We start from the raw sequence: 19867 nt of genomic DNA on the forward strand, positions 1-19867 counted from the left end.
TCTATCAGACGTGTTGGACATTTTTGCAGGGTTTTTTGCGTGATTGCAGACAGCAGCTTTTCTTTCCTGTCCTTTCTAGTTAGTGAGGGCCCCATCGTTTGCTCACCCTATCTTTCTATCTGTGTTTGTGTTTTCATCTGGTTTCACCGACTATACATGTTGGGGGCTGTCTATTGCTTTGGGGTCTGCTCTGGTGCAGTTTAGATTTTCCCTTTCTTTAGGCTTATTTAGTTCTCCGTTTTTGACGAGGCATCTAGGACCACCGTAGGCACGCTCTACGGCTACTGCTAGTTGTGTCGATAGGATCAGGGGTCTGCAATCCGCTAGTTACCAACCTCTCCGGTTTTCTGGGCTTAGCTTGCTTTTTGTTTTTTCCTCCTCGGTGACTCATTCATAACAGGGCAGAGGCAGTAAAGAATTCTTAGCACCCTCAAGGTTAGGTCATTCATTCATGTTGCAATCATACGTAGCAGCTTTTAGTTTTCTCCCTCCAGTATACGGTTTTACGTATCACAAGGATATTCTACGGTTCTTTGTGCTGGTTATGTAAGAAGACACGACTATACTGTACCCAAGAGCCGGCTACAGAACATGCGGCAAGGGGAGACACAGAGAATTGTAAGAAACAATGGCTCTTACATTCACCAGTGATTTTGGTCTGTGTGTCCTCTAGGCCTCAGTCTGCGGCTGCCGGATCTCAGATGCCGGGGTCTTCAGTTGTGACCAGCCCACCCAGGGACGCCAACTGAAGAGTCTGAGATTTGATCTTTATCTCTCAATGGGAGATCGATATGCTGGAGGGTTGCCAGATTATTGGTTTGAGGCCTACTCGAGTAGTGGTGGACAAACACACACAGAGACAAGTTATGTATCTGCAGGATGTCACAAGATGCCAATTTAATCAGGTAGCTTATATACTCATTTGAGTAGGCGGTTACATTACATCATCGTATTTTATTGGACAATTGATTATTCAACAGTAAGCATAAATGGTTTCAACCAATCATATTCTATAACCAATCAGATTGTACTCGGCTGTTAATTATTAGTATTTGTGCAGGCGTGATGGAAACTTTAGTAGGTCTTGTGTAAGTTACACAAGACCCCAATATCAATCCAATTAATCTATCCTCATGACGGTTATAGCTCCGTTATCTGTGTTTTTGAGGGTTACTAAGTGCTACATCCCCAGTCCCTACCTAGCATGTGGACGTGTAGTTTCAATGTCCAACTGGGTGCAGTAAGCTGTTTATCCATCATGTACAATTTCTTATGAAGAATAAGGTTATAGGTGATTATCATCGTGAGACAGCATTTTCATATACAGCGTATGCATGTGAGACCCCAGAAATACATTAATACTAAAAGGACATATAGAATTCCCTATCAGTAGTGACTATTTTGATTCCACAGTGTTTTTCTGGAAATTAGCATGCAGTGCATGCTAGTGAAAACTGCAAATATACCATTTTATTATCTAACACATAGTGCCCAGATTGTGCTCCAGGAGACAGGAACACAGTAAATTAAGTGGGTACTTATCACTACAGCAATAGCAAATACGTAGGTGCTAAATGTGGTTTAGGCACACAGCAAGGCTCAGAGGCGAGGGGAGATTTGACTTTGGGAGAGCAGATATTGCTGGATTGGTTTATAGAAGACGTTTTGCTTTTCAAGAGCCTTTGAGCCACTAATAATGTGGAAACCTCTGTGTTTTTCCATTGACAGATGATGGACCTGAGTGGGGGCTTGTTATAGTGGGATAAGTAGAAGTTTTTATTGGTATCATTTTCACCTACATAACAATTTTTGGTGGCTTTGTATTCCAATATTTGTGAGGCTCTGCTGCTTCATCCTATAAAGTTTTCTCTTAAACTGTGATCTGTCATTGTCATTGTGAATAATTCAATTTTTCTACATAACTTGCCATTTCTAATTGCTTTGTGAGTAGAAATTTTCAAATATGTAAAATGCAAGGATATTTTGTAAAAAAAAAAATTGGTTTTATTCTTGGCAGATGACTGTACCAGGAGATCAGAGGAACAGCTGACATCTTCAATTTTTAAATCAGATGATCTTGAGATCCCACAGGATACAATTGAAGTGAATGCCATCACTCCAGATATATCATCATCCCTTCACAACAAAGATTTATCATCTGATCCTTGGAAACAGGCCCTTTCTTCTGATTCATTATCAATTACTAAGGAAAATCAAAGTAAAAAAATAAGCATTAAAAAACAAACTGCTATTAAAGCGAAGAAGCCAGCTTCACGTTCAGAATATGGAAATAGGTTTCACCTTGAAACGTCTTCTCTTAAACATAAAAAATTTCACATAGCACAGAATAGATTTTCTTGTTCCAAGTGTGGGAAATGTTTTAACCGGAAATCAGATCTTGTTAAACATCAGAGAACTCACACAGGTGAGAAGCCATATTTATGTTCAGAATGTGGGAAATGTTTTAGCCACATATCAGATTTGATTAGACACCAGAGAACCCACACAGGAGAAAAGCCTTTTTCATGTTCAGAATGTGGGAAATGTTTTAACCAAAAATCGATTCTTGTTAGTCATCAGAGAACTCACACAGGGGAGAAGCCTTTTTCATGTTCAGAATGTGGGAAATGTTTTGCAGATAAATCATCACTTTTTTCACACAAGAGAACTCACACAGGGGAGAAGCCTTTTCCATGTTCAGAATGTGGGAAATGTTTTGCAGCTAAATCATCACTTTTCACACACCAGAGAACTCACACAGGGGAGAAGCCTTTTTCATGTTCAGAATGTGGGAAATGTTTTGCAGATAAGTCATCTCTTATTTCTCACAAGAGAACTCACACAGGGGAGAAGCCTTTTTCATGTTCGGAATGTGGGAAATGTTTTGCAGATAAGTCAACTCTTGTTTCGCACAAGAGAACTCACACAGGGGAGAAGCCTTTTTCATGTTCAGGATGTGGGAAATGTTTTGCACATATATCATCTCTTGCTACACACAAGAGAACTCAGAGAAGGGAGAAGCTTTTTTCATGTTCAGAATGTGAGAAATGTTTTGCAGAAAAATCATGTCTTGTTTCACCCCAGAGAAGTCACACAGGGGAGAAGCCTTTTTCATAATGAGGGAAATATTTTGCACATAAATCATTTATTGTTGCTCATCGGATTGCTTACACGTCAGAGAAGCAATATTCATATTCAGAATGTGGGAAATGTTACCTTCTTAAACTTAAAAAATACCACACAGAGAGAAACCATTATGATGCCTGGAATGTGAAAATGAATTACTGGAGTATCATATGTTGTTTACAATAACACATAGAAATTATATTTTTAACTGTACAAAAATCATATGTGTATGTAAATGTGCATGTGTAGCAGACCTGTGTGTGTATACAAAATTTGCATTTGTAATAGAGCTCAGTGGGCGTACACTGTCCATGCACCAGAGTTGTGTGCATATATGTGCGGGGCACAGTTCTCATTAACCCCCTCATGACATATATTTACATCATATGTCATGTCCCTTACTTTGATACAGTATCTGGCACTAAGCCCTCATCTTTCCTCGTATATGATACCTGATTTAACCAGCTGTCATGTGCCTTTAACAGCCACAGGTGAATCAGAGTTCCACCCTCGGATGTTAAACAGTTAAATTCCGCTGTCCATTTCTGACAACAGGATTTAACATGCATCAGCCAGAAACAGGTCACTCCGGCAGCCCTTTGGCACCACTATCACATGATTGTGAGGCGCTGATGGTTTGTCATGACAGCCAGGAGCAGTGCTGAAGCACTGCTATGTGTGGCACAAGTGATCAGATGATCGCAGCTTCAAGTCCCCTAAGGAGGCTAAAAAAAATAAAATTACCAGTAAAAAAAAGTTGTTATAAATATGAAAAAATTAAAAAAAAAAAAACAAAGGTTCAAATGACCCCCATTTTGGCCAATTGAAAATGAAATAGAAATACACATATTTGGTGTTGCTGAATTCAGGAAATCATATTGGAAAACCATATTGCTATGTCACTTTTACCATATAGTGGATAGGGTAAATTTAAAAAATCCAAAAACATGAAATTGCACTTCTTTTTGCCATTTTACTGCACTTGGAAATGTTCCCGTTCTCCAGCACACTATATGGTTAAAAAAGGAGGAAAAAATGAAAGAGCAGAAAATTACCATGGTGTGAAGGGGTTAATGTTCAAGCTGTGAAGCTATATGTGAATAAAACACATGGTGCAGAGAAACACTAATAATAGATTTATTACTTTATGACTTCCATATTCTACCCTAGTGCATTACAATCAGTGATATTCACCACTCCAGTTTACACCATCAGGGATGATTTAATTAGTAGGAAAAATGTTTTTGCCTTTTTTTCTGCTGCCTAAACCTTGGATGCGTCTTAGGCTATGTGCACACGCTGCGGATTGGTCTGCAGATTTTTTATCTGCGGAACCGCAGGTAAAATGACCTGCGGTTTATCACCTCTACAATGGAGGAGATGGTAAACCGCAGCAGAATCCTCAGAAAAGAAGTGACATGTCATTTCTTTCTGCGGATTCAGAGCCGCAGCTTATCCGCAGCATGTGCACAGCAGATTGTAAATCCCATAGGATAACATGCTACTGTACACTGCAGAACTGCTGCAGTTCTGCTGCGGCCAAAACCGCAGCGGAACCGCAGCAAAAACCGCAGCGTGTGCACATAGCCTTAACGTCTGAGAAATACAGTATATGAGAATTAGAAATATAGGCAGTTACTAATATATTTTATCCAAAAACCAATGAAAAGCCATATTCATTGCACAGTCAATATTCCCCATGTGTATATAGCTCTGGCAAAAATTAAGAGACAATGAATATGTAAGTAGTTGACACACTGGCGCTTGTCCACTCGAAGAAAGAAAATATTCCCAGATGCAGCAGGTGATGAACAGGGTCTGTGCCGGTGCCTGGTAAAAAATGTTAAACTGATAAATAAAGGAATACACTGCGCTATACTGGGGAAAAAAAAAAAAAGAAGAATCCGATTGCCGGATACTCACTTAGTGGTGTGGGAAGAATCTCGGAGTCAAAGATGTTTTCTCAGAATCCGAGATGTTTCACACTGTCATAATGACCATGAATCCGTATATAAAAAACTGCTGGATAAAGAGTCAAATTAAATTAACCTGTTTTGCATAATTGTGAGTAATTCAACTGGGCCTGTAGCACTCACTTGAGTTTGTCTGTCCAGTCCAGAAAAAAAAAAAAAACGGTGCTGTGGTCGATACGACCAATGCTGAAGCAACAGGATTAGGGGTGTTTACAATCAAGATTTCTGATAGAGGGAAATGGTAATAGTAAATGTTAAACCAATGACAAGAGACAATAAATAAGGGCTGCTTTGATGGTAGATATAAGCTACACTTAAGGGGGTTTTACACTAAGCGATATCGCTAGCGATATCGCTATAACGTCACCGATTTTGTGACATAGCGATATCGCTATGTGTGATACTTACCTCCGACCGGCTCCCCCGCTGTCCATCGCTGATCTCGTCGTCAGCTTCCTGCTGGGCTTCCTGCTGTGACGACGAGCGACGCGTGGAGGCGGGCGGGAGGACGTCAGGATCGCTGTGTGTGAAAGGTGAGTATCGTCCGCTGCGTCACTGCTGCATCGCTGTGAGATCTGCCTGTGTGGAAGCTCACTAGCGATCATTTAGCGATGCACCAGCGATCCTGACCGGGTCGGATCGCTGGTCAGATCGCTGGTGCATCGCTAAATGTAAAAGGGCCTTTACTGCAGAATGAATAGAAAAAAACACTGGATCAAGGTGGTTGTTTTCAGATAGGGAGCAACTTAAGCTCAGGCACTGTGGATTAAATGAATGTGAGTAACAGCGTGTGCTCGCGGTTAAACAAGGTGCTGGACCTGGTGCACTTGTGATGACTAGGTTTGTAGAATAACCATGATTTTTAATCACAGCTTTCATGCGTCTTGGCATGCTTTCCACCAATCTTTCACACTGCTTTTGGGTGACCTTATGCCACTCCTGGTGCAAAAATGTAAGCAGCTCTTTGATGGCTTGTGACTATCCATCTTCCTCTTGATTACATTCCAGAGGTTTTCAATGGGGTTCAGGTCTAGAGATTGGGCTGCCCATATCAGGGATCTGATGTGGTGGTCCTTCATCCACACATTGACTGACCTAGCTGTGTGGCATGATGCATTTTCCTGCTGGAAAAAACAGTCCTCAGAGTTGGGGAACATTGCCTGAGCAGAAGGAACCAACTGTTTTTCCAGGATAACTTTGTATGCGGCTTGATTCATACGTCCTTCGCAAAGATTAACCTCCCCAATTCCAGCCTTGCTGAAGCATCCCCAGATCATTACCAATCCTCCACCAAATTTCACAGTGGGTGCAAGACACTGTGGCTTGTACACCTCTCCAAGTCTCCATCTAACCATTAGATGACCAGGTGTTGGGCAAAGCTGAAACTTAGACTCATCAGAGAAGATTATCTTACTCCAGTCCTCTATGGTCCAATCCTTATGGTCTTTGGCAAACTTCAGCCTGGCTCTCCTTTGCTTCTCATTGATGAAAGGCTTTTTTCTAGCTTTACATGACTTGAGCCCTGCCTCTAGGAGACTGTTACGAACTGTTCTTGCTGTGCACTTCACCCCAGCTGTCATTTGCCATTCTATTTGTAGGTCACTTGATGTCATCCTGCGGTTGCAGAGTGACATCCGAATAACATGACAGTCATCCCGGTCAGTGGAGAGGCGTTTTCGCCCTCTGCCGGTATGTAGCTTTGTTATCCCTAATGTCTGTTGCTTGACCTTGTTGTAATGGACTGCTTTCTTTGAAATTTTAAGGATGGAGGCAACTTGACACTCACTGTATCCCTCTGCTAGTAAAGCCAGAATTGACACCTTCTTTTCCTCACCCAAGACTTTTCTTTTCAACTCCTTTGGCATGGTTAAAAGTCATTTTTCCATTCCTATTACTTTTGGGATATTACTAGCACTTGTTTTGCCATCCAACTTGTTCTATTGCAAGAGGATTGTGAACACCACAGCAGGGTTTTTTATACTTTCCTTCATTAAATAAGATTTGGTTCAGAAGCACATTAACTAGAATGCGGTGTACTCTGGTTGGAATTCAAGTGACACTGGAATGGAATGTCTGTCAGACATGTAGAGAAGCTGATTTTTATAAAACTTAAGTGGTCTCTTAATTTTTGCCAGAGCTGTATGTTCATATATATATACACATCATATGGACAAATATTGCAACCCTTTCGTCCACCCCCAAAATTTTCTCCTCCCTCTTCTCCTAAACTCGTAATCCGAAAATAGGTAACGACATTCGGAGTTGCCAATCCTCCCTCTTTAGGAGATAAGGACTCTTTAGCCTCAGCTCTTTACCGCTCCACACAAGGTCTTTAAACGCATTTCCAATGATTTCATATACTTTGGAAACATTTGACAGCACAAAATGGGGAGGAAATGAAAACCCCCTTTTTAAACAGTTATTTTAAGGGAAATTACAATAAAATGTATCTATTCCCTTTTCCCTTCTTTTTCCCTTCCCCCAATTCTTGGATCAGATTAACTCTCCAGAGACCCCTGTACAGAAATATTAGGGCCCCAGTGCCATGACCCATTATACAGAAGAATAGCGCTATCTCCATAGTCCTTACACAGAACTCAGAGGTCAGGCAAGGTCTCATATTCAGGCAGTTTCTATTTTACTCCAACCCTCTTTATATGACCAAGAACAGAGTCTCCATATACGGCCGGGATCACACGTGCCAGAAACTCGGATGAGTCTCGTATCTTAATACCTGGCACTGCTGCCGGCACTCGGGAGAGGAGCATGTGGCTGCATGTATTTCTATGCAGCCGCACGCTCCGATACCGAGTGCTGGCGGCAGTGCTGGGTATTAAGATGCAAGACTTGTCCTAGTTTCTCTTCCTCTCGCTGTCGGGGTTCCTCAGGGTTCAGTCCTTCGCCCCCTTCTCATCTCTCTCTACACGGCCTCAATTGGACAGACCATCAGCAGATTTGGCTTTCAGTACCATCTTTATGCTGATGACACACAACTATACACTTAGTAGAAAACACCATGTGCACTACTGTAGTGGTGCCAAGTTAGGTTCCCAAACCATATATGATAAAATGAAAACCTGGCACTCAACTTAATGCTTGGTGAGGCAGTTTATCTTTCAACTATTAAGATTATCCTGCGATACAGCAGCATTCTGACCATTTGATTACTGTCGTTATCAGTGAATAACATAAAAAGCGCCCTCCTTCAAGCTACTTTCAAAAATACTAGCACGTAACTGATGAAGGTCTATATCGACCGAAACATTTTCTGGTACTACAATAAACTGCCTCACCAAGCATTAAGTTGAGTGCCAGGTTTTCATTTTAAGGCTGGAGTCACACTAACCAGCGCAAAATACGCTCCGCAGTTTACATGCGTAATGCGGATGAATGACCCCTAAATAGTGCTCCGTAGGTCATCCGTAAGCCAGGTGCGGTCGCGTATTTTGCACATGTCTGCATCCGTATGTAATCCGTATGGTATCCGTATGGCGAGATTTTCTGACAGCCTTGCAAAATGGACATTTAACGGTTTTGAGGCCTGCTAACTATTTAAATCATTAGCCTGCACCCTATTTCTACACTCAGAAACAGGTGGCTGCCTCCATACTGTCCATTTGTGAGCTTGCTTTCACGAGGTGTGTTGGTGTTCTTTGTGCAACATGGCAGAGGGTCTGAGATTCAATACAACTGAGCAGGTTCTCTTGAACTGGCTTTTGTCACGGTGCTTTGGGCAACCATACCCAGTGATAGAGGATCCGCGGAGGAGGAGACGCATGTGGGTCCATCCACTTTTGAGGCAACGACTCACAAGAGGTCATTTTCACCGCCTCTGTTCTTCTCTGCGGGAGCATCCTGAGAAATTTTACCAGTACTGTCGCATGAGCATTTCCACATTTGATCGACTCTTGGAGACAGTGCACCCTGGGATAACCTTTTAGGACACAAGGATGCGCAAAGCGATATCTGCAGAGGAGCGACTTCTACTCACAATACGGTATGTACTACACAACCACATTCTCTATGTTCATAATGTGTGTGCTAAAGTATGTTTTCTTGCCTTCTTGGACAAAGTTTTATGCCCTCATCTTACTCCAAATATGTTTCAACTTACACACCAGAATGTTAGCTCTAATATGTACTGCATATCACTTAGTCAATGTGGAACCAAATATGTGTGTGGTATTCTATCTCAATTCCTCCCAAGTTTGGTTGGCATGTAACTGATGTTTTTGGACTTTAGGCATTCAAAACTTATCAATTTATGTTGTTCTACAGCTTCCTGTCCACTGGCCTGTCTTATGCCGCCCTCCACCATGAGTGTCTCATTGGAAGATCAACCATTTCAGGCATAGTGAGGTCTACATGTACAGAAATCTGGACAAGACTCCATCAAGTGGTCATACCCGAGCCCAGGATGGAAGACTGGTTGAGGATATCAAGGGACTTTGAGGAGGAATGCCAGTTTCAAAATTGTATTGGGGCCCTGGATGGCAAACATATCCGGGTGCGTAATCCGCCAAACTCTGGCTCCCAATTCTTCAATTATAAACAATACTTTTCTGTTGTATTGTTGGCTCTGGTAGACCCTCACTACAAGTTTATAATTGGTGACATTGGGGCCTATGGAAGGACAGGAGACTCTAGAGTCTTCAAAACTTCCATAATGGCTCGGCGGCTACGCACCAACCAGTTGGATCTACCACCACCACGCCAGCTACCAGGCTCCCCTGAAGAATCAGTCCCTTATGTCCTTGTGGCAGATGAGGCCTTTCTGTTATCGCGCAATGTCATGAGGTCATATCCCCGGCGCAACCTTGACCACAGGCGCTGAATTTGTAACTTGCGCCTATCACGTGCTAGGCGACTGGTGGAGTGTTCCTTTGGGATTCTTTGTGCCAAATGGCGGGTACTACAGTCTGCCATTCAGTTGAGTGAACAAAATGTGAATGAAGTTGTGAAAGCCTGTGTTGTTCTGCATAACTTCACCAGGATACATGATTGTTCCTCCTCTGATGGTGTTGTGCGTAGGCCGGACAATGTGCGCAGGGTGAGACCACCTATGAACCCTCAACGTAGACCGCTCTCTGGCCTCAAAGTGCGTGATATTTTCACTAATTACTTTATCTCACCTGAGGGGGCAACTTCTTGGCAAGAGCATGCTGTGTCTATGTTATAATTTGTTTCTTTAAGTGTGTCTAAATATATATTACTCAACCCCTTATGATTCTATGACTGTTTCATTGCATTGGTTAGTGTATGTTAGTATGTTGTGAGGGATTGTGAAAAATCACACAGAGACGTTAACTAGAGTAGACAAATTTTTAGTTTTGCTTTTTTTTTTGTTTGCTTAAAGGCAAACATAATATTGCCATAAGAACATTTTGGCAATGGGTAAAATGACCCTTTGTGCCTTCTTTAACTTTTTTGAAAGGTAACATTACATAACAAAACACAAAAAAAGATTAGGCAATAACAACATTGCTGCATGAGAATATTAAACTAGATTTGAAAAAAAAAGGTGAGCTCCATCACAAAAATAAATGCTAAAAGATAACACTCACATTTCTTCATAATGTTTTCCAATCATAGAAAGATTCCACCATGACAGGCAAGGCTACCTCACAGCTTTCACACAGATATTACCTGTCTGTAGAACAGAGAATATTTAACCATGCTATACTGGAAAGGATGAAAATACAAAACTCACTTGTTAAGACATAGAGAGAGCGTGATATTCTGAAGGCTGGTCGCCTTGATTTGTTTTACTAGAGATTGTTAGCAAAAAAGGTGACTAATTCACTAAGGCCAGCATGCCTTTCCTAGGCATTAGCAAGTGAGTAGTGTATTTTCATCCTTTCATTTTACAGTATATCGCGTTGAAATATTCTCTTTTGTACACACATGTAATATCTGTTTGAAAGGCGTGAGGTAGCCTTGCCTGTCATGATGGATTCTTTCATATGATTGGAAAACATTGTGAAAAAATAAGAATGTTAAATTATGTAAAAAAGTTTGGTGATGGAGAACACCTGTTTTTTCCTTTCTATTTGGAGCACCAGTTAAACCGCACTGGACATCTCCGGCCGTCAGACTCATAAATCCTCATAGGTTGGGGAAGGGGAACGTGGAAGAGCAGCCTGTGTGGGTGCTGCTGGACACTGTGGCCAACATCGCCCTGTGTGGGGCCATACTGTTGCCCATGATGCTGGAATTGTCCGGCCTCCTGGGACTGTTGGGGATACTGGCCAGAGTAATGATGATGGTGAGGGGCATCTTGTTGGCTTTGGTATGCACGTGGCTCATACCCACCAAGATAGCCAGATCGTCCCCAACCAGGTTGGGACCAGCCTCCAACACTGGGTGGGTACAAGTGGCCATATTGGTGGGGTTGGCTAGAGGCTGACATTTGGGGGTGCGGTATACAAGGTTGGGTAGTGGGAGGAAGGGGTTGAGGTGTTGGCCCATGTATTAGGGGCTGTTCGGACCCTGCTTAAGCAAGCATCTGTGTTGATGATCTCATGCGCATTAGATTTCGGGGGGAGAGCTGCCACCTCTCCAGAAATTCGAATACCTCATATGGGGTATTGGGGGGGGGTGCTTGCATCAAGTAGGATCTGAATACATCCCCTAATACAGAGCCTGACCTCACGGGTAAGGGCACGGAGATAAAGGGTGAGGCTACGTGCGTAGGCCTCCTCCCCATCATCTGTAGTTACTCTAGATAAATAATTGAGCACCCCTGTGTCCACATTGGTCCTGCTCTCTTGAATAGTGAGCTGGCGCCTTCTTCGTGTTCGCCGTGATGTAAGAGCAGCCTGTGGGGAGGCCCTGATCTGGCCAGTTGGGCTGCTGCTCAAGTTGCCCGGATCTTCCTGGATGAGTGATGGGGCAGCAGCAAACCGTCCTGGTGGTGTTGTGTGTTGGGCAGCCATTGGGTTGTCCTGTGATGCCTCATCTTCTGCCATCCTTCTTGTAGGGGGAGAAGATGGGCCAGCCACCTCATCCCCTACAGGATCTATTATGGGCTTTGCCTCTGAGGCCGTTCCTCGATCCGTAAGGTTGGATTGAGTTCGGTTATGAAATAGAACAGAGGCAAAAATACATCAATATTTTTGGCCCTGTAAAGTATTTGTGTAATGTGGTGTGAGGTATCTACTTACGGTCTCAGATCCAGAATTGGTGCGAGGAAGGACAGCCGGTCATAGTAGATGTACTTCCTTTTAACATATCCAGCATCCCCACTCCTGGACCGCTGCTGGCGTTCCCGGCGGTACTGGTCCGGGTGCTTCGCCAGCGTTTCATCACATCTTCCACTGCAATGTGACAGGAAATATTGTCAAATTCACATATTTGAGAGGTCACATTTTCTACCAGTAGTCTAGGCATGGGGCCTTCTGGGGTGTGCTTTCTACCCATGGTGGCATATGTAATTGGGCAGATACACAGGGTCTCTTTAGCTACACTTAATAATTTTTTTGTCTAGGAGGATGAGGAGCTTGTGGCCTAACCCCAAATTATGGCTGTGTGAAGCCACGTGTCACATTCAAATCTATCGGCCTCATGAGGCTAAAAGTACATGCACAGGAAGGGGGGTGCTGATTCTATATTCCTTTTTTCTTGCGCGATAAGGTTACTGATGTTTTGCGTTCTACTTACGAATTTTATGCTGCTCCTCACTTGGTCGGTCACAAAAGTCATGGTACATCTGACGACAGATGTGCCTCCATGACGCCTCCTTTCTTGCCCGGTTTGCATAATTTGCATCGCGTTGGTCCCAGATTTCGGGACGCTCCTGCACCAGGACAATGAGCATCTCAACATTTATGTACGTGGACGCCATGCTGCTGCTGTACTCCGTGGAGGCGTACTTCCTCGATGTCTGGAGCGCTTTTTGAGCTCATTTGCATGTCTAGGCTTCCTGATGATGGATTGCCCCATTTCCTGTCACCAGCCAAAAGACCTGCGTATTGCTCGCAGGTCACACGTCTGATCTGTGTGCAATCCGTATTTTTTGCGCACCCATAGACTTGCGTTGGCGTACTATGGGCGCAGTACGCTGACAATCGCAGCATGCTGCGATTGACACGGAGCGTAGGATACGGATGAGAAATATACGCCTGTGCGAGTGACCCCATAGAGAATCATTTGTCCGTAATAATGCGTGCTTTTAGCGCCTCTCACTCGGCCGTATTCCTCGCCAGTGTGACCCCGGCCTAACACAACTATACACGTCATCCCCTGACCTTACCCCCGCTGTACTACAGAACGCAGCCAGTGACTGTCTGTCCGCAGTCTCCAACATCATGTCCGCTCTCTATCTGAAACTCAACCTCTCCAAATCTGAACTTCTGCTCCCGCTGTCTACTAACCTCCATAAATCTAACATTTCCCTCTCTGTGGGTGTTATGTTTGACACCAATCTCTCCTTCACATCCCATATACAATCTCTTGCCCGCTCTTGCGACAAACACCTAAAGAACATCTGCCCTCTTCTCACCATGGAAACAACAAAAACCCTCCCCGTCGCATTGAACCACTCCCACCTGGACTACTGTAACTCTCTATTAATTGGCCTCCCCGTTACTCAACTTTCCCCTCTCCAGTCCATACTTAATGCGGTAGCCAGGGTCATCCATCTGGCTAATCAGTACTCAGACGCGTCCCCTCTTTGCCAGTCCTTACATTGGCTGCCCATTCATTATAGGATCCAATTCAAAGTCCTTGTTCTCACCCAGCGCCACACTTGTAAAAACCTTTGGTAGTAAGCCAATTTTCCTTAGGTTTTTTGTGATCTAGTGAAAACATGCTTGGTGATAATATGCTCCCCAACGAAGGCGCTCTCCTAGACACCACATTTATGCCAGATGACAGAATTTGCACCAATTTATCATCTTCATAGAGAACAGGTAAAAATTTATGGACAATTTTTTTGATACACAAAAATTGTGGGCTATATTGGAAACAGATATATGGCTTATTACTCATGTCTCTATCCTTATTTTTTACTGCAGTTGGCATAATTAATTCCTCCCGATTTTAGTTTGCACTATTTGTTGCGCTCTAGTCAGGGTCCAGTTTGGATATCTGCGATTCTTCAATTTATTTGTAACATGCCTAAATTCTTCCCTCAAAACCCTATTGGAGCTACAATTTCGTTTGACTCTTGTGTATTCACCCACTGGAATGGATTTTATTGTGTGTTTATTATGACTACTTGTTGCATGTAAAACGGTGTTCCCACTAAAGGGTTTATGATGCGTTTTTGTATGAATGATGGCACCATCCACACCCATCAAATCCAGGAATGAAATTTTCTCAGAATTACATTTATAATTAAACTGGATATTATATCTGTTGGAATTCAAATATGTCACAAAGTCTGGTATGGCAGATACATCTCCCCCCAAATAATTAGCGTGTCATCGATATATCTGCCATACCAGACCAATTGCTCCAGAAAAGGATTGGAAACAGAATATATAAACTCCATCTCCCAAAAAGACATTACCAAATTAGCGAGGGATGGTGAGAATTTGGCCCCCATTGCCACTCCTTTTAGTTGCAGAAAGAACTCTCCATTGAACATGAAAAAATTGTGTGACATTAAAAACGATACAACTTGTAGAATATAATTTTGCAGTTTAACCGAAAAATTACTATACTTTGAAAAATGAAACTGCAAAGCCCGTATCGCTACATCATGAAAAATACAAGTATATAGAGAGATCATATCACATGTGAGCCACGTATATCTCGGAAGACCAAATTTTTTTGGAAAAAGTGCCCAAAACCTATTTAGAATCCCTAATGTATCCAGGGGTCCATTGTACCAAGGGTTGAAGCAACGAGTCAACCCATTGGCACAAATGTTCGTTATTCGACCCAATTCCTGATACTATTGGCCGCATTGGTGGAATGCCGTCAAATTTATGTATTTTGGGGCCCTGTGTATTATTGGTAAGACAGGATTTTGTACTTCTAAAAAATCAGCTTGATTGATTGTCAATACTCCCAGACTAAGACCTTCCTTAATTATGGCACTACTTTTTTCTTTAAATTCCTGAGAGGGATTATGTCGTAGTTTTTTATAGGTGGTGTTATCCGATACTAATTCCATCATTTTTGAGTGATAATCTATTGAATTTAACACCACTACTACACCACCCTTATCAGACATTTTTATAACCAGAGTAGAGTTCTCCTTCAATTCTTTTAGTATTGTATGCTGATGGATAGATACATTTCTATTAACCCCTTAACGACCAGGGGTATCTTTGGTTTTGCATTTTCATTTTTCCCTCCCCTTCTTTCCAGAGCCATAACTTTTTTATTTTTCTGTCTATATAGCCATGTGAGGGCTTATTTTTTGCAGGACGAGTTGTACTTTTAAATGACACCATTGGTTTTACCATGTCGTGTACTCGAAAACGGGAAAAAATTCCAAGTGCGGTGAAATTGCAAAAAAAGTGCAATCCCACACTGTTTTTTTGCTTGGCTTTTTTGCTAGGTTCACTAGATGCTAAATCTGAACTGCCATTATGATTCTCCAGGTCATTACAAGTTCATAGACACCAAACATGTCTATGTCCTCTTTTATCTAAGTGGTGAAAAAAATTCCAAAGTTTGCTAAAAAAAAAAAAAAAAAAAAATTTGCACAATTTTCTGAGACCCGTAGCGTCTCCATTTTTCATGATCTGGGGTCGGGTGAGGGCTTATTTTTTCCGTGCCGGGCTGACGTTTTTAATGATACCACATTTGTGCAGATATGTTCTTTTCATCACCCGTTATTGCATTTTAATGCAATGTCTTGGTGACCAAAAAAACGTAATTCTGGCGTTTTGAATTTTTTTCCCGCTACGCTGTTTAGCGATCGGGTTAATGCTTTTTTTCTATTGATAGATCGGGTGATTCTGAACGCAGCGATACCTAATATGTGTATGTGGGATTTTTTTTTTTTACTGTTTTATTTTGATTGGGGCGAAAGGGGGGTGATTTGAACTTTTAGTTTTTTTTAATTTTTAAACATTTTTTTTTTTACTTTTGGCATGCTTCAATAGCCTCCATAGGAGGCTAGAAGCATGCGCAACCCGATCAGCTCTGCTACATATGGGCGATGAGCAGATAGCCCATATATAGCAGATTTACTGCTGTGCTTTCAGCGCCGACCACCGGGTGACGCTGAAAGCCATCAGCCTGGAACAACCAAAGAGATCTCTATGAGACCTCTGGTTGCCCAGTCAACATGACACTGACCCCCGATCACGTGACGGGGGTCGGCGATGAGGTCATTTCTGGCCCGGCGGCCGGAAATGCTATTTAAATGCCCGCTGTCAGCTTTGACAGCGGGACTTAACTAGTTCATAACAGCAGACATGTCCCGGCTTTGATGCGGGCTCAGCGCCAGAGCCCTCATCAAAGTAGGGGGGATGTCTGATGACGGACTGTGTCCGTCATTAGACATTAAGGGGTTAAATTTATTTTGAGACTTAGTCCGGTTATAAAGATTAAGCAATTCCCTCTCAACCATCTCCTGAAACCGGTCCATGCAACTTGGTCTTGTCTGCACTGGGTAAAAATACGGATTTTTAGTGACAAAAGCAAGAGATTGGTCACATTCACCCGCTTTGCGTGGAGATTGCGTTTCCAAATCTTGTAAATTATTAAGCGCTAGTTGCTCATCAAAATTAATGTCAATAAATTCATGGCAAACGCCTTGAAAATAATTGTGTCGACTTGGAGAAAAATATTCATCTGAATCACTTTTGCTGAAAAAATGCTTTTTAACTGTTAAGTTGCGCATGAATTTGTTGACATCCAAAATGGTGGAAAAAAGATCAAAATCCTGGTCCGGAACAAAGTTGAGACCTAACGAAAGAATTTGAATTTGTTCTTTAGTGAGATTGACTGCAGACAAATTAAGAACATTGCTATAGTCCTGTGTCAGTACTGATGCTTCTTCCTCTGAGTGGTAACCCCTTGTGCTCCTGCGATGCTTTCTGCCCCCACGCCTCCGGCGTTTTTTGAACGTCGATAATCTTGTTTAGATGGACCAGGAATGTTCTCATTTATAGAAACATCGGAAGCATTTAGAGGATTATCCGAAGAATCCAAGTCTGACGAGGTGAAAGATACATGTGATTTAAATGTCCTTTTAAAATTTCTGCGCTTACTGTGAGTCTGGCTATGCTTCAAAAGGGACTTGGGAGTTTTATTAATATTGTCCCAGTTGCCCCATTCATAAACCTTGTTAGTAGAGTAATCATTTAGATCTCTAGCAAACTTCCTTTTTTTTCTGTCCATGATTTCTTCTTCCAACATGGAAACCTTTTGGTTGATGGAAGCTACGAGGGAATCAAATTGTGTCAACGATTTATACCCAACCATTGAGGCATTTAATGCACTCATTTTGTGCTGAACTTCCTTTAATTTCTGGTCCTCATACTTTATTATTAATTTCATAAGGTTTAACGAACCATTACTTAGAATTGTATTCCACTCATATTTAAAATCATCTGAGTAGATAGTAGTTGGCAATTTTTTTATACGCAGATCTCTTTGTATCATGTCCTTGGCCACATAGTTATTCAAAGTGGCGTGGTCCCACCAGACTTTGGTCTCTTGTGTTAATAGCTTTTCAAGCTTGTTGAGACTCTCATCGAAGTCTGCCGCACCCTGATCAGGCTGACTTGAAAACACCTGTGCGGCTTTTTTGGATCGATCCTTCATAATATCCGTAGCCATGTTGCACTTTTCTTAAAACATAACAAAGTTCTAGAGGTGGTGGGTTATAAAATGGTGCTCACTTTGGATGGAGAAAGAAAACTGGGGGCACGGCAATCAAAACTGTGCAATAGTGGTAAACGAAGAAAAACCCAGCTCACCAGTAACCAGAAGCAGTATCTCGGAGCTCCGTACAGACCAATGTCAGGAAATCAGAAGAAAAAGAGATCAGCTCCAGCTGCATAACATCTTTATTGAATGGCGTTAAAATGACACATCATTAGATTCTCCATATAACCGCACCAGAGCAGAACAAGATGGGGCTACGCGTTTCGACCTACATGGTCTTTGTCAAAGCCATACTCAGACTCCACCTTGGGTCAGATATATATATGTAGCTAACCAATAAAATTACTCACAGTAATCACATGACTAGTGTTGAGCTTTCCGATACCGCAAGTATCGGGTATCGGCCAATATTAGCTGTACCGGAATTCCGATACTGACTTCTGATACTTTTTTCGTATCGGATACCGGAATCGGAAGTTCCCATAAAGCTATCAGCCTGTTTGATTTGATTCAGCCAATGGGAATCCTCAGAAGTGTGGGCACATCCTGTTAGGCATGTTAACTATTGGCATGGCTGTGATTGGCTGCTGAAATGACGTCATCATGATGAGCGGTCTGTGCCGACTGCGGGGGGTCTGTGCCGACTGCCGGGTGCCTGTGCCGGCTGCCGGTGGTCTGTGCGGGCCTGCCGGGGGTCTTGTGTGTGTGCAGGCATCGTCCGATGGGACTACAAGTCCCATCGGGCGATGCCTGCTACACTAACAGTGATTGACACATTGGCCAATGATGGGACAGTAGTAGTCCCATCATCCAGCTAATGTGTTGAATGTAAAAAAAAACCCCATACATACTACATACATACTACATACATACATACTACATACATGCTACATACATGCTACATACATACAACATACATAATATATACATACTACATACATACTATATACATACTACATATATACTACATTCATACAGCATACATATATACTACATACATACTACATACATGCTACATACATACTACATATATACATACTACATACATACTATATACATACTACATATATACTACATTCATACTACATACATATATACTACATACATACTACATACAACATACATACATACTACATACATACTACATACATACTACATATATACTACATTCATACAACATACATATATACTACATACATACTACATACATGCTACATATATACATACTACATACATACTACATTAATACAGCATACATACATACTACATACATGCTACATACATACTACATATATACATACTACATACATTCTACATATATACTACATTCATACAACATACATATATACTACATACATACTACATACATGCTACATATATACATACTACATACATACTACATTCATACAGCATACATACATACTACATACATGCTACATACATACTACATATATACATACTACATATATACTACATTCATACTACATACATGCTACATTCATACTACATACATACTACATACATACTACATACATGCTACATATATACATACATACTATATACATACTACATACATACAACATACATATATACTACATACATATACTACATACATGCTACATATATACATACTACATACATACTATATACATACTACATACATACTACATATATACTACATACAACATACATACATACTACATACATGCTTCATATATACTACATTCATACAGCATACATACATACTACATATATACTACATACAACATACATACATACTACATACATGCTTCATATATACTACATTCATACAACATACATACTACATACATACTACATACATGCTACATATATACTACATTCATGCAACATACATAGATACTACATACATGCTACATACATACTACATACATACAACATGCTACAGACATACAACATACATACATACTACATACTGCATACATACAACATACATA

General features: G+C 41.6%; 1 protein-coding gene across 1 annotated transcript in view; it reads left to right on the forward strand.

Moving 5' to 3' along the window:
* The window catches only part of LOC141055876 (uncharacterized), a 149376-nt gene that overhangs the window by 81656 nt on the left and 47853 nt on the right, over window positions 1–19867 (forward strand). Inside the window, 1 exon segment of the mRNA XM_073552591.1 lies at window positions 2352–2872. Coding sequence (XP_073408692.1) covers window positions 2352–2872 — 521 coding nt within the window.

This window comes from Dendrobates tinctorius, unplaced genomic scaffold (assembly GCF_039654945.1).
Source record: "Dendrobates tinctorius isolate UK_male_01 unplaced genomic scaffold, ASM3965494v1 ptg000192l, whole genome shotgun sequence".
In the NCBI taxonomy this organism is placed as follows: Eukaryota; Metazoa; Chordata; class Amphibia; order Anura; family Dendrobatidae; genus Dendrobates; species Dendrobates tinctorius.